This window comes from Trachurus trachurus, assembly GCF_905171665.1.
Source record: "Trachurus trachurus genome assembly, chromosome: 16".
NCBI lineage: Eukaryota > Metazoa > Chordata > Actinopteri > Carangiformes > Carangidae > Trachurus > Trachurus trachurus.
In genome coordinates, this window is record NC_139902.1 from 28,311,334 (window position 1) to 28,326,928 (window position 15,595).

A 15,595-nucleotide genomic window follows, 5' to 3' on the forward strand; every position below is an offset into this window, starting at 1 on the left:
TCCTCACATACCTCACATTGAGTCATCATTCCTATGTACAGTACTTATTTACCTGCTCTTCCTGCTGTAACATGAGGAAAAAAATGTGTGCTGTGATAAAGACACGACCATTTACTCCCACCACCACCGTCGTCACCACAGGAAACCGATAACTGTGATACACACCCAGTTTTTTCCACATACAGTACAGTAGTTCCAGCTGTGGAGCTCAACATACCAAAGTAAAACACAGCAGCAGCAGCAGCATACCAGACCACATGGAGGAGGAGTCGGGACTGTGTGAGGTTGGAGTTCACTGTCCAACAACACGCCTCATTGTGACACTCAGATATGACTCATATCCGCAGTAAAAAAACAGTGTTTATGGATTTAAGAATTTAAAAAATGTCAAAAACATACAGGAATAGTGAGTAATATACAAAAATAGACATTTAAAAAGATCGTGAGAGGGTAACAAAGTCTTTTTCTCACACTGATGATAATTACAGCAATGATCATTTTCAGTATTGATTAAACCAGGCTGTTTATTTTCTCCTTTCATCAGTTAATTGTTTAATCTGTGAAAAGCAAATAGACGTCTTATTTTATTTGATTAGAATAAATTAAATTAAGTTAAAACAGTCGACAATCACCGTTCTTTGAGATGATCTAATGAATGACTGATGCTGCGTTTTATTTCTTGTCAGTCATTTAATCAGTTAATTTATCTCTACTGATAATATCAGTTGTTACAGTATTGATCTAATTTATATTTTTCCTCCTCTCTCTTCTGTTTCGTCCTCCACAGACAATGAGACTGCAGTTTACACACTGATGCCGATGGTCATGGCCGACCAGCACAGGTGAGCACGGTGGTGTGTTTACATGCTGTCCGCTACCGAAGTGAATCTATCTTTGTTTTATATATATCTTATATATCTTTATTTTCTTCCATCCTGTATCTGTGTGTTAAAGGTCGGTGTCCGAGTTGCTGCTCAACTCCAAATTCGATGTCAACTATGCATTTGGACGAGTGAAGAGGAGTCTGCTGCACATCGCTGCCAAGTGAGATTATGTTTTTACACTCATGAGCTGAAGATCAAAGGCATGAAATTACACTGATGAACTTCTGGTAAAGTACAGCTAATTGAAAATCGTTCCAGGTGTTTAATACTGTACATATATTGTGTTGTTATAGTAATTAGTCACTGGAGAGTCATGACCTCGCAACACTTTTTATTTGCAGCTGCAGTGTGCAGATGAGGAAATCTAGAAAAATATAGTTTGGTACATACAGGTCAAATGAAAGATAATGCACATTATTGCTCAATTTAAGTCAACGAAGGCAACGCCAACATGTTTTCACACATTTTCAGAACACTTTATTTTTTGAAAAGGCAAGGCATCTTTATTTATATAGTGCATTTTATACCAAGGGGCAACTCATTGTGCTTTACATAAAGACAAAACATTTAACAGTAAGAACTGGAAACAACATAAAACATAACATTTTTAGAAATAAAAATTAAAAAATAAATTAAATTGTGCTCCCACTCACTCACAGTTATTATTATCAGCAGGATAATTGTCTCATCTCAGTTGTGAAAGTTGTGAAAAACACAGGATTTATATCTGATATTTAGATTGTAATGGAGAAATAGATGTTCAAGGCTCTATTTGACATTTTTCAGGGGGGTAGATAGGAAACAAGATGACAACACAGTGTTTTTATTATTATTATTTTTATTATTGACCACTCTCTCTCTGTGCAGCTGTGGATCAGTGGAGTGTCTCGTTCTGCTGCTGAAGAGAGGAGCCAACCCGAACTACCAGGACATCTCAGGCTGCACGCCGCTGCACCTCGCTGCCCGGAACGGGTAGGAAGAGGAGCTCATTAATACTAGATACATCATGTGTAATAATAACTCTTTACATGGTGGTGTTGTGTTCACGTTTGAGTCAGCGTTGGTATGAATTTGTAGGAGGGAGGGGGCTGAAGAAGATAAAACACAACTGTAAATGACAGTAAAGATTCAAAATCTAAATCAAATCAAAGTTTATTTACAGTATATAGCACTTTACAGCATCTAAAATGAAGATCAAAGTGCTTTACAGAAGATATAAAATAAAGGTTAAAACTTAAGAACACAGCAAGAATAAAACAAACTTAAAATTAAAACATGAAACAAAATCAAAACATGCAAAACAAAAAGATGTGACAGCATCACAGTGTTAAAAGCCTTTCTAAATAAAAACGTTTTGAGATTGGCAGGCCATTGATGTATGGAGCTAGAACAGTCTCATAGTTAATAAATGCACACAGAAATTAATTCACAAATGTATTTGGGGATTTATATATATGTGACTTAAAAATAGAAATACACTTTCAATGCACAGACAAATAAGTTTCATTCCATATAGTCTAAGTAAATAATAAAATTCACATATAAAAAATAAGATTCATAAACATATTTCCGATACACACACACAAATATAAAAAAAAATCACAAATATATGCATGTAAAAGTAGTTGCAATCTTCATCAAATACATATTTGGAGCTTGTTACATTGTTACAACACATTCACCTCCATGTCAGACAGATGTTGTGGAGTTGTTCTTGGTTATAATTCATTGCTTTTTTCCCTCCATAGATGTTGATTTTCCTTTTCGACATAAACACTAGAAGTTATTTGTAATTGTTGAAGGAGCGTTATGTAAGATTGTGGCCAAAACTGTTACTGCAGACAAATTCAAACCACCGCAGCGCGTTGGTTTCCTCCCTCAGACGTGAGGTTGCCAGATATTAGCCACACACTAACCTCTGCCTTGCTGCAGCTTTGTGGCTCTGGTGGTGACTCACTCACTCACACACACACTCTCTACGCCACCGGAGCTGCGACGATGTAGCAACAGACGGAAATAAATAGCGTATAAACTGTTTACATGCACTGGGAAAACAAAATATTGTGCAAAAAGCTACTGTAGGTGTGCGTCCAGGAGAAAATTAGACACTCGGGCATCTGTCCTCAAGTTCTTCTCCGCTTTCAGGCGTCTCCATCTTTCAAATGCATCTCCTCCGGTGCAGATTCTAGTTTTGTTTCTATTTGTCAAGATGTTTTTGAGAGTCATAGCGAGGTCTTTTAAGGTTCATAACATCAGACATTAATCCACAATGTTTATTGTAGCTGCAGCTCAGCGGTAACTTGCAACCCCGGATGTCGAAATGCTACCGACTTGGTGATTAGGAGATAGCGGTGGCCGGCGCAACAACAGGCCACAACACAAAATCAAAAGATCAACATGATTTGAAGGCTGCAAAGTTAGATTAGTGTTTCAAAGTGTTCAAGTGTTCCTTAGTCTCTGGTGACATATTTGGTGATTTTATGATTATTGTACTTGCCATACATTTCTTACACATAGCTCCTTTAAAGTCGGACTAACCATAGATATTATAAGTAAGTAAATTAATCATTAAGTCTATTAAATCAGTAACTGGGCAGCAGCTGACACAGTATTATTGGGTATTGATTCAAGATTCAAGATTCAAGAACTTTATTAAGCCATTTAAAAAGAGTTAAAGAGTTTTAAAAGAATCAGTAAAGGAATCAGTCAAGGCAAAAAAGATAAAGAATACATTAATAAATAAGATAGATAAATGGCATTAAAGAATAAAAGACAGATAAAGCTGCCAAAATATATTTTATACACAGACATTTAAATAAGTAAAAGTGCAAAAATGATGTCTGTAGTGGATAAATTGTATTTATTTTGTGTTTGCCGTGAGTCTCATTGTGGCTGGTTCGGTGTGTGATTACGCTGTCTGCTCGGTTTGTGCCTGAGATTGTATTCATCATACTGTATGTCTTGCATAAAAACTTAATTAGGGTTTCCGCAGAGTCATAAAAATCGCAATTTTAGGCCTTAAAAACTCTTAAATTCACTGAAGTATTGTGTTCAAGTCTTAAATCATTTTAGACAGGTCTTAATTTTCTTATGCCCATGTAACGCCACCTCAAATGCTCAATAAAATGCTCCTGTGACATTTCATTGTGCTTTATAAATGTATTTAGCCCAACACACAACTTATATATTGCAGCCAATTTGCAAGTACTTTCTGTGACTCTGCATTTCTATTATACGTTTTTGTCTTAAATTTCATTCATAAAGGTCTTAAAAAGTCTTAAATTTGAGAGAAATCCTGTTATTCTGCGTGTAAACAAACACTTGGTTTTGATCTGAGAGAGTCTTTAAATAGTCGGTGACAGAGTGTGAGTCGAGCTGCGGTGTGACTGACTCATGGTCTGTGGTGACACTTTTCCTTCCCTGTTTCCCCTCAGACAGAAGAAGTGCATGGGCAAACTGCTGGAATACAACGCAGATGTCAACATCTGCAACAACGAGGGGCTGACGGCCGTGAGTGAACCCGTTTCCCATCGTTGCACTAATGATGCAGCGGTAACGAGGTGATGATCAATCATGATGATCCTGTGTCTCTGTGACCGTGTGCTGCAGATCCACTGGTTGGCGGTGAACGGGAGGACGGAGCTCCTCCACGACCTCGTCCAACACGTGTCCAACGTGGACGTGGAGGACGCCATGGGACAGACGGCTCTACACGTCGCCTGTCAGAACGGACACAAAACGGTCAGACGATTAACAAGTAGTACACATTGTATATACAGTCTTTTTTTTTATATTCACATGGCTGTGGAGAAAATTCACACTGTGGACATTTTCCGATGTCACCAAAAGGACGAACTGACTCTGTTTCTGACAAATTCTCTCCAGTTAATGGATCAATAATTTATTAGCAACATAAAAAACAGTAGATAATGAAAATGTGAAGGGATATCGAGCCATATTTCAAGCCAAAACTACATCTAATTCTAATTTTTATAAAACAAAAATATCTTCATCCCTGATTAATTTCAAGTCCAGACTGAAAGCCTATCTGATATATCAAGACTATAGTATAGTTATCGTTAGATCCTGCTCCAGGTGAATCTATACATGCTCAACCACTCATACACAATAATTTTACACTTATACATACTTATAATTTTATTTCAACTCTTTTTGTTATAATAAGGAACTGAATTGTTTTTGAATCTTTGCGTGTTTTTCAAGGAGGTATTTTGTATAAGCCCATGTAGCGTTTTTAACCTCTCCTGCATTTACTATTCTTGTTTCATTTCTGTTTTTGTAATTGTCCTTGATTTTTATGGTGCAAATAAATGAAGCTAAAACAAAAATTAAACTAATAATAAACCGTTAGCTGGCTAATGTTAGGGTTCAACCACTTCTTGGCCAGCCAGGTATCAGCTTAAAACAAATCATCTCTCCGTTCTTGCACAGGATTTGTTCAGAGACACTGAAGTATTCACTTCCTCCTCGTATCAGTCTGCTCCTTTGTTTATTTTTTACCCTGTCAAAGTTGGTGAAATGAGTTAGAGAGTCAAATGAGAGTCACAGTGAGATTTTGCATCGTGCAGCAAATGCAAACTCAGCGCTTCCTGTCATCATTTCAAATTAATAGCCCTGAAGTGTGTGTGTCCGAGGACTGTTAATAAGGAACTCCCTTGATTCTTAATGGGGCTTTTATTGTGAAAGAGTTGCAGCAGATATCCAGATATCCCATATGCAACAACGACTGGATAAAACAGGACGACACAGCAAAGTGGATCAGAACGAATGAGTCGATACTTTTGAACAACAAAGCGTTGACTTCAATTCACACACACACACAACAAATGCTCATCACATTGTGCAGATTACAAAGCCGCTCGGCTCGGTACCATCTGCTCCTTTGTGTTTCCTTTCTGTGTCGACCACACCCTGAGCTGCAGCTTTTAACTGCTCCACGATGACGCAGCCTCGTGGTTGAATCACCTGCTGTGACCGAAGCGTCGGCCATTAATGTGCTTCACATGTAGCTGCTGACAGAGCTCGGCTCCACGGGAGAAAAGAGGGAAGTCACAATTCCTCCTTTTGAAAAGTATATGCAGAAGTCTCTGGAGTGGGAACGTGCAATTTAGTACTTATTATAAGAATAATTTAAAGGGATGGTTCAAGATTTTGGCAAATTGGCCCATTTCCATAATTCCTATAGTCTTAGCAGCAGTAGGTTTGTTACCTTTAATTGTCGGTGCAAGCTATTTTTAGAACGGCGGAGCAGAGCCGCGAGCTGCTCAGAGCTACGCTACGGAGGCTAATGGGATTTCTTGGTTTCCTTCATCAAACTCATCAAATACACAATCCAACAACTCCAAAATGAGTTGTTTTCGAGGTAAATTCGTGCAAAACTGCTGATGTGCATGCCTGTCAGGGGCAGTTTTTCAGCAAGCCGTCTCTGTATTTCCCTCTGAAACAACTCTGTCTGGTAACGTTCTGTTATTATCTCATAGCGTGGTGAATGTGCAGGTCACAACTTGTCCACCAGAGCGTTTTGGAGTTGTTGGATTGTGTATTTGATGAGTTTGATGAGGGAAACCAAGAAATCCCATTAGCCTCCATAGCGTAGCTCTGAGCAGCTCGCGGCTCTGCTCCGCCGTTCTAAAAATAGCTTGCACCGACAATTAAAGGTAACGAACCTACTGCTATGACTATAGGGATTATGGCAATGGGCCAATTTGCCAAAATGTTGAACTATCCCTTTAAGAATATTTTGTATTTGATTGTTTTCCTTCTCAGACGGTGCTGTGTCTTCTGGACAGTGGAGCCGATATCAACCGGCCAAACGTCTCCGGAGCCACGCCTCTTTACTTCGCCTGCAGGTGTGGTCAATGGTCATTAGTGTTAAATGTCATAACTACTTCCTTTTTTTGGACACTGTGTTTCCCCCTGTTATTAAAGAGGAACTATGCATTTTATTTTTTTACCTTAATTAGACAGCTTGGGAGTAATTGTGATGGTAAAATGACTTGTTCCAGGGAGAATGGAGGCTCTCTGTCTTCCACCTAGCGTCTCTTGGCCCGAAAAAAAGAAACAACCTGTGCAAGATCAGAGCCTCTGACCCGGTGTCCCGTAACCAGTAATCTCTTGTTTATGACAAATAAGACTACAGAAAATACACATTGTGACATCTTACCAGTATACAGTATGTTATCCACCGCTCCATGGATTCCTTTTCTCACCGGCTTCATTGTAAACAAATGCACATGGCCAAGAGGAGGGTTAGCAGCACAGAGGAAAAGCGACCAGACTTGCATAGTTCGCCTTTAAAAAGGGAGTTAAATAATGATGACCTTAATTAAATTACTCCAGAGTAATTGTGATGGTTAAATGAGGAGGGAGAATGGAGGCTCTCTGCCAAAACAAATGTACATGGCCGGGCCGGGAGGACGGAGGATTAGCAGCAGTGGGTTTTTACAACAGTAGGTGATGCTCCGTGTAGAAAAAACGACCAAAACAGCAAAATAGTGACAGGTCTTGCATAGTTTCCCTTTAATTCCCATGTCAGAGTCCCTATAATGTGCTGTAATATCTTAAAATGCTCATATTTTACTTTTTTCTCTGCAGCCACGGCCAAAGAGACACAGCTCAGATCCTGCTCTCTCGCGGTGCCAAATACGTGGCCGACAAAAACGGCATCACTCCTCTGGATCTGTGCGTGCAGGTGAGCAGCTCATCACCTTTTCACCCGTCACTCCCTTCTTTTTTTTTCCCCTCTTTGTGTCGTGTTCTTAAAGGGATAGTTCACCCAAAATTCTAATTTCACTCATTATCTACTCACCCTCATGTCGACTGTCGAGAGCAGTCGAGAGCTGTGAGAATTTTCAGAGTCCTCCGTGCCTTCTCTGAGTTACAGGGGGGCTCGGCGCAGCAGTATTTGTCCATATAATGGTTGTGAATGGTGCTCACTTTTCTTCGTCCAAAAAGACACACCAAAAAACATCCAAATACCTCTATACTGCTCGTCTGTAATGTCCCTCCTGTATTGAAGCCCCGACATGAGAAATTGTTCCGCCGGTCGATTTGCACTGACACAGGAAGAGCAGTGAACTGAGACACTGGGAGCTTCCGCTGCAAACAAGCTTAAAATTATAGACTTATTTAATTTTTTTTCGGAACAATTTCTCATGTCGGGGCTTCAATACAAGACAGACATTACATACGAGCACTATGGAGGTATTTGGATGTTTTTTGGTGTCTCTTTTTGGAGGAAGAAAAGTGAGCCCCGTTCGCAACCGTCATATGGACATGCAGTGCTGCACGGAGCCCCGCTGTAACTCCGAGAAGGCACGGATAACTCTGAAACTTCTCCCAGCCCTTAGTCGACATGAGGGTGAGTAGAATAATGAGTGAAATTTGAATATTGGGTGAACTATCCCTTTAACTTCCTCCTCCTCCTGTCTGCAGGGAGGATACGGAGAAACCTGCGAGATCCTCATCCAGCACCACGGACGACTCTTCCAGACGCTCATCCAGATGACGCAGAACGACGAGATTAAAGAAAACATGGTAGAGCCGAGTTTCTCCTCCGTGTTCATTGATAAATCCTGCATGCAGGGCCGTTGTATAGGGGAGAAAGGTGATGATAATTCTAGGGGCCCAGCGCCCAGTGGGGCCCATAAAAAACCCCAGTAGTCTAATCTTTGTATGACTGATTTATTCTGCGTAAGACCCTGACTAATACTCATAGTACACTGTAAAAACTCAACATCTTTCCAAGAATATTTGTCTTATTTCTTGTCCAAATGTCTCATTTCTAGTCAAAACTAATCTCTTTCCACTTAAAATAAGACTCATAACCTAAAAATTAACTTGTTTTTAGATCATTTTCACTTAAATTCACAATAAATAGAAAAATCTACCAGTGAAAGTAAGTTTTTTGTGTTTGTAATAAGGAAGAAAAACTTGCTCCACTATCAGATTTTTTCTACTTATTCCAAGTGAAAATCTGCTTGAAAGAAGTAAAAAGTGTCTAAAAACAAGCTACTTTTAATATGATGAGTCTTATTTTAAGTATAATGAGATTTGTTTTGACTAGAAATGACATTTTGGCTAGAAATAAGACAAATATTCTTGCTAAGATACTTGAGTTTTTGCAGTGTAATGCTGCACTAGCATCAAAACAAAGTAGGCTAAATAAAAAACGATAATACATACGTAGTCTAAGAAAAAAAAAGGAAAAGTTAGGGGGAGGGGCCCACTTTAGTATTCTTTAAGGGGGCCCAGAATTCCTAGCAACGGCCCTGCCTGCATGTGCACTTCCTTTAGAGAGTGTGTAAGCCTATGTGTGTGTGTGTGTGTGTGTGTGTGTGTGTGTGTTCAGCTCAGGCAGGTTCTGGAGCATGTGTCCCAGCAGAGCGACAGTCATTACCAGAGGATCCTGACCAGTCTCGCTGAAGTGGCCACGACCAACGGACACAAGCTGCTCAGGTCTGATCCATCACACACATTCATTTATTTAACTCCTCACTCATCTGACTTTTCTTCCTGCATCTCTTTGTAAACAAAATATCCATTTCCTCTTTCTGTTTTCCACTTCAGAACGCATTTGTTATTCATTTTTCACCCATAGATAAACAAATAAAATAAACAAAGCATGAGAAAAGAAGGAAAAATATACATTAAGATCGACTCGTAGTCTATCTTCTTTTCATCTTCGGGGGAAAAACAAAGCCACAGGAGATAGAATAATAGTAATAATAATAATAAAGCTCTAGATATCCAGAGAGGAGGAAGTCTGGATGTTTTGGCATCTCCAAGAATAATGATAATGGTTCATGAGGTGACAGCCGCAATTTCTCCAACAGAGAGGATTAATATTATCACAGTCTGTCTTCTATGTATTTTATATATTTAGTATTCACATACGTTTTGTTGAATAAGCTGACAGACTGTTGGATACGACCGCTCTGTTAACGCCTGGATTAAATCTATTGTGCTTCCTTTTTCTATTTTTCTTTTTTGTTTTTTGACGATTTAGACATCTAAAAAGAAAAAAAAAATCTACATATTCACATCTTTATAGTCAGAAATCATCATTATTCACTTTCTCTCTGACAGTGTGCACAACCAGAGTCTGATCCTAGAAACATTTTAATATCACATCTTTCAAGTTGTTATTGTAGATTGATTATTGACTTCTTCTGACATCCCTCTTCTTCTTCGTCGTCTTCTTCTCCTCTCCGTCCTCCTCTCTTCAGTCTGTCCAGCAGTTACGAGGCTCAGATGAAGAGTCTCCTGAGAATCGTTCGTATTTTCTGTCACGTGTTTCGTCTCGGGCCGTCGTCGCCCAACAACGGGAACGACATGGGCTACAACGGCAACAAGACGCCGCGCAGCCAGGTGTTCAAGGTGAGTGCTGAGGTTCACACACGCAAATTGGCCCATCGCCATAATAATCCCTATAGTCATAGCAGTAGGTTTGTTACCTTTAATTGTCGGTGCAAGCTATTTTTAGAACGGCGGAGCAGAGCCGCGAGCTGCTCAGAGCTACGCTACGGAGGCTCATGGGATTTCTTGGTTTCCCTCATCAAACTCATCAAATACACAATCCAACAACTCCACAACGCTCTGGTGGACAAGTTGTGACCTGCACATTCACCACGCTATGAGATAATAACACAACGTTACCAGACAGAGTTGTTTTAGAGGTAAATACAGAGACTGCTTGCTGAAAAACTGCCCCCAACGGGAACGCGCATCAGTGGTTTTGCATGAATTTACCTCTAAAACAACTCTGTCTGGTAACGTTGTGTTATTATCTCATAGCGTGGTGAATGTGCAGCTCACAACTTGTCCACCAGAGCGTTTTGGAGTTGTTGGATTGTGTATTTGATGAGTTTGATGAGGGAAACCAAGAAATCCCATGAGCCTCCGTAGCGTAGCTCTGAGCAGCTCACGGCTCTGCTCCGCCGTTCTAAAAATAGCTTGCACCGACAATTAAGGGTAACGAACCTACTGCTATGACTAAAGGGATTATGGCAATGGGCCAATTTGTCAAAATGTTGAACTACCCTTTAAGGCTTGTTATGGCTTAATCTCTGAAGAAATAATACTTGTAGGTTAAATAAACAAAATTCACATCGTTGCATGTCCATCTTCATCTCAACACTCAGCTCATTTTACTTCGCTGAGCAGCTGCTCATCATCTTCCTCTGTTAACGCGGTGGTTTGGGTTATTTTTTGTTTTTTTGTGAGGTTTCCTCTCTCTCTTTGACATGCATGATAACTATCGGGACAGATATTTATCGGCACAGTTTGCACACAATTTTATTGCAATGATGGCACCCGAGATAAAATATAGAGAACAGGCTTTTCTCGAAGTTTCTGTGTTTATAGACACATACAGAGATATCAACAGTATAATTAAAGATGTGCATTTTGCAAAAGATTATTTTTAAATTGGAGCTTTTTTTAAGACTCATTCTTTATAATTTGACTATTTCCACCTGTGCAGAACATTGTTTCTGAAGGTCTCAGGTTGTTTGCACAGATCAGAACACTCTTGTTTGAGTAATTTAATAAAAAACGACTTATAAAATAAGGAATTCTTTAGTTTAAAATACCAAAATTGGTCTTAGTTGTGTTCTTGAGCATGTATATTTTCATGCAGCATGAGGTTTTTCTGCATTATTCATCTGTGGTTGGATGCAGTGTAGCCTCAGGTGACCTCAGCGCTGCAGGGAAGGTCCAGTTCAGTTCAGTTCAGTACAGTCCGGTCTGGTCGTCTGTTACGCAGATCAATTCTCAGTTCACTTAGAGATTCTAGTGCTTCCTTCAGGCCTGGGGGGGCGATCAGCTCCTCCTGGTCAGTAAGATGGATGCTCAGGCTCAGGTATGACTCAGATGTTTGACTCTTGACACCAGAAAAAAACTCCGACATGATTTATTTGTGCTGCGTTTACGACACACGTGGGAGAAGATGGTGGTGGTGGTGGTGGTGTTTATTCCTGACTCGGCGGATCGGACGGTGCATCAGTGTCTCAGATCAGATCTGTGTCGTCCACAACTCTCTGAGCCTCTGAAAGCTTCCTGACTTGCAAGTTTACATACAGTATAACATGAACAAATGTCTGAGTGTGCGTTCGACGCTGCTGCTGCTGCTACAACGCTGCTGGCTCATGAAGACGGAGATGCACGATGTAATCTGGCTGCACAGATCTTATCTTATAATAACTTTTATCACTATAGTAATTAACATGATCATTATTACTCTGACTGGCACTGTTAGATCTTCAGAGAGTAAAAGGCTGGCACTAACTCTAACCCTGCTCCTACATGTACATGTATATATACTTACCTGTGCCATTTTTGTGACATGTGTTGCAATAAAGTACCTTTTTAATTAAGGCCCATGCAATACCCGAAATCTAATATTTGGAACAACAACAAGGGGGATGTCTTTGGTATAGATAATAATGAACAATATGAATAATTACCTCAATTTTTTTTGTAGATGTTTCTGCAGGAGATGTCGTGTTCCTTTATGGTTGGTTAAACATTATATTGAATGAATATATATTAATGCATACCTGTACTCATATATGTTTGTTTTTTTTGCATCAATAACCTTATATAGCTACAGTATATACAGCGGGGAAAATAAGTATTGAACAACATTTTTCTTAGAAAATATATTTCTAATAGAGCTACTGACATGAAACTTTCACCAGATGTCGGCATCAACCCAAGTGAAGTAATGCACATATACAAAGAAATCCAAACGTTTATGTCCATAAATGAAGTTGAGTGAAAATGAGTGAAATGACACAGGGAAGAAGTTATAAGTATTGAACACATGAAGAAAAGGAGGAGGTGCAAAAAGGTTTGAAAAGACAAGAAAGCAGCTGGAGTCTCACAGTGTTTAGAAAGTCATCCTGTCCCCTATCAGTGCAAAGTAATAACAGCTGGTTTAGTCCAAACTGACGCCTATGAAAAGGTTTCTCATCACCAAGGTGTCACACGAGGCGTTTCATGACGGGGAAAAGCAAAGAGCTTCTCCAGACCTTCAGAAACTTGTGTTGCACAACATCCTGATGCATCGGTTACAGACGTGTCTGAATGCACCGTTTTATCCGTTAATGCCGTTAAAGCAGAAGTAAGCGATCCGGTGGTTTTGGCTAACTTCTTGTCAGCCGATAGAGTTAGCAGTCCCCGCCCTCGTCCCCACGTCACCACATTCACGCGCATCCCTTGGCTGCACACACAGAGAGGACCGCCCCTTTATGCCGTTCTCTCTCCTCATTGGATAAAGGTTGTAGGATACAAGGAAAGTTTTCTCCTCGGCTTACAGCAGAGCAGAGTGACTGACAGACCCGTGTTTCAGACCAAACACTCTATATAAGTGATTGCTGTCGGAAGATAGAACTATTTAAGACTTATATTAACACAAACATTCCGCTTACTTCTGCTTTAATCTGGAACTAAAAAGATAAAAGAACGTTATTTCACCATAAACTGGCCACAACCAGGTCCTCTGACAGAGTCAAAAGAAAACTAAGAAGAGTCGTCCAAGAGCCGAGGAGACTGACAGAGAGTTGTAGAGAGACCTGCAATTAGCAGGTACATACTGTACAGTATGTAAAAAAAATCAATGAGTAATGCATTTAACCATCATTACCTCTATGCTGCTCACTATGCAGGTCTATTGATGCGTTCAATACTTATTTTCCCAGCTGTACATATACATCTTTATGATGCTTGATGTTGAAAAGTTTCAGAACAGCTGCTTTAAAAGATTTCATGACTTGGATAAAGTTTGTTCTCCTGAGCTTTGTGTCTCTATTTCTTTGAGAAGTGTTCATGAAGCTTTATGGAACCTGCAGGTCACAGCTTCTCCTCTCTGTTCTTACCTCTTCCTCTTCCTGTCCGTCCCTCTCTTCCGCTTCCTTTTCCCTTTCCTCTTCCTGTCCTCTTCCTCTTCCCGTCCGTCCCTCTCTTCTTCTTCCTTTTCCCTTTCCTCTTCCTGTCCTTCTCTCTCTTCCTCTTCCACTTCCTCTTCCCATCCGTCCCTCTCTTCCTCCTCCTCCTCCTCCTCCTCCTCCTCAGCCTTTGGAGCTGCTGTGGCACTCTCTGGACGAGTGGCTGGTTCTCATCTCCACCGAGCTGGACAGAGACAGGAAGAACCCGTCGTCCTCGTCCTCCAGCAGCGAGATCGCCTCCCTGCTCCTCAAGCAGCGGGAGGCTGAACACCACTCCAGCTCTGGCTCGGGCTCGGGCTCCGGCTCGCCGCCCAAGCTCCCCGCCGCCTTGCTGGACCCGCAGATCGTCATGGAAACGGAAGCGTGCGTCGACGGGGAGGACGTGATCTCCATGACGGCCAGCCGCCTCAGCGCCGTCATCCAGGCCTTCTACATGTGCTGCTCCTGTCAGATGCCACAAGGGTTCGTGCTCTTCACCGCTAACACAAGATATACTGATCACTGCAGCTGGTTCGATTATTGATTATTAATAATAATAATAATAATAATACATTTTATTTATAAGCGCTTTTCCAGAAGCTCAAAGACACTTTACATACAATAAATTCAGTTAAGAACACAAAACATATAAATTCAGTTAAAGCAGAAGTGAGTGGTCCGGTCGTTTTCGCTAATGCTGCGTTCCAGGCAGGATTTTGAAATCGTAAATTACAGCTTCAAGTCACAACTTACGACTTTGTAGCGTTCCAGGCAACCCACTCGTGTTTTTCCGACCTGTTTTACCGGTGAAAGTCACTATAACGGCCACTCGTAACTTCTGACCCGTGAACTCGTACCAGATCGAACTGGTACCACTTCACGGTCGGAAAAATACGAGTTTCCTTGAACGCACCATAACAGTCCTCGTCGCTACGTCGCCACATTCACGGCGTTCCTTGGCTGCACACACAGCCCTGCATGCCGTTCTCTCTCCTCATTGGATAAAAACTGTAGGATACGATAAATGTTTTCTCCTCAGCTCAGAGCAGAGCAGAGGGACTGAGAGACCCGTGTTTCAGTCCAAACACTCTATGTAAGTGATTGCTGTCGGAAGATATAACTATTTAAGACTTATAATAACACAAATATATCACTCACTTCTGCTTTAAAAGCAGCAAAGTATAAAACATAGAAAACAATATAAAACACACACAGAAATTATATATTAAAAGCTTATTGGTTTATTTGGTTATTTATCTGCATAATTGTAAAAAAAATAAAATAAAATAAAAAAATCAGAGAAAAGTAAAAGTAGAAAAGTAGGAACCCACTGTGGGATTATCTTAAAACTTCACCTATGAGAAATACAGTAACACACAATGACAATGCAAAGGGAAATAATGAAAAATAACAAAAATAAGCATAAATATGATTTACCAAAATAATATAAAGTAAAAAATAAGCTAAATAAAATAAAGGAAAACAGTAAACTGTCAGTTTAATACAAAACGAAAGGAAAAAAAATCACAAAACTTTACAAAATTATTATATATTATTGTAATATAATAGGTAAGGCAAGGGGAATGTATTTGTATAGCACAATTCATACACCAGGCAATTCAAAGTGCTTTACAGAGGCATAGAAATCCATTAAAATCAAAACAGAAAAATACATTTAAAAGAAAAATAAACACATAAGACAGTAAAAGACAATAATAGCAACTAGAATGATTAAAATAATTAAAATGATATATTGAATTTAGC

At 40.0% G+C, this 15,595-nt stretch overlaps 1 protein-coding gene across 1 annotated transcript in view; it reads left to right on the plus strand.

Moving 5' to 3' along the window:
• hace1 (HECT domain and ankyrin repeat containing E3 ubiquitin protein ligase 1) overlaps positions 1 to 15,595 on the plus strand; it is a 38,585-nt gene that overhangs the window by 1,438 nt on the left and 21,552 nt on the right. The window contains exons 2-12 of the mRNA XM_083989926.1: positions 788 to 842; positions 955 to 1,044; positions 1,752 to 1,856; positions 4,319 to 4,394; positions 4,494 to 4,625; positions 6,672 to 6,754; positions 7,500 to 7,596; positions 8,340 to 8,441; positions 9,256 to 9,362; positions 10,133 to 10,283; positions 13,980 to 14,314. Coding sequence (XP_083846052.1) covers positions 788 to 842; positions 955 to 1,044; positions 1,752 to 1,856; positions 4,319 to 4,394; positions 4,494 to 4,625; positions 6,672 to 6,754; positions 7,500 to 7,596; positions 8,340 to 8,441; positions 9,256 to 9,362; positions 10,133 to 10,283; positions 13,980 to 14,314 — 1,333 coding nt within the window. The remainder of the gene's footprint in view (positions 1 to 787; positions 843 to 954; positions 1,045 to 1,751; positions 1,857 to 4,318; positions 4,395 to 4,493; positions 4,626 to 6,671; positions 6,755 to 7,499; positions 7,597 to 8,339; positions 8,442 to 9,255; positions 9,363 to 10,132; positions 10,284 to 13,979; positions 14,315 to 15,595) is intronic.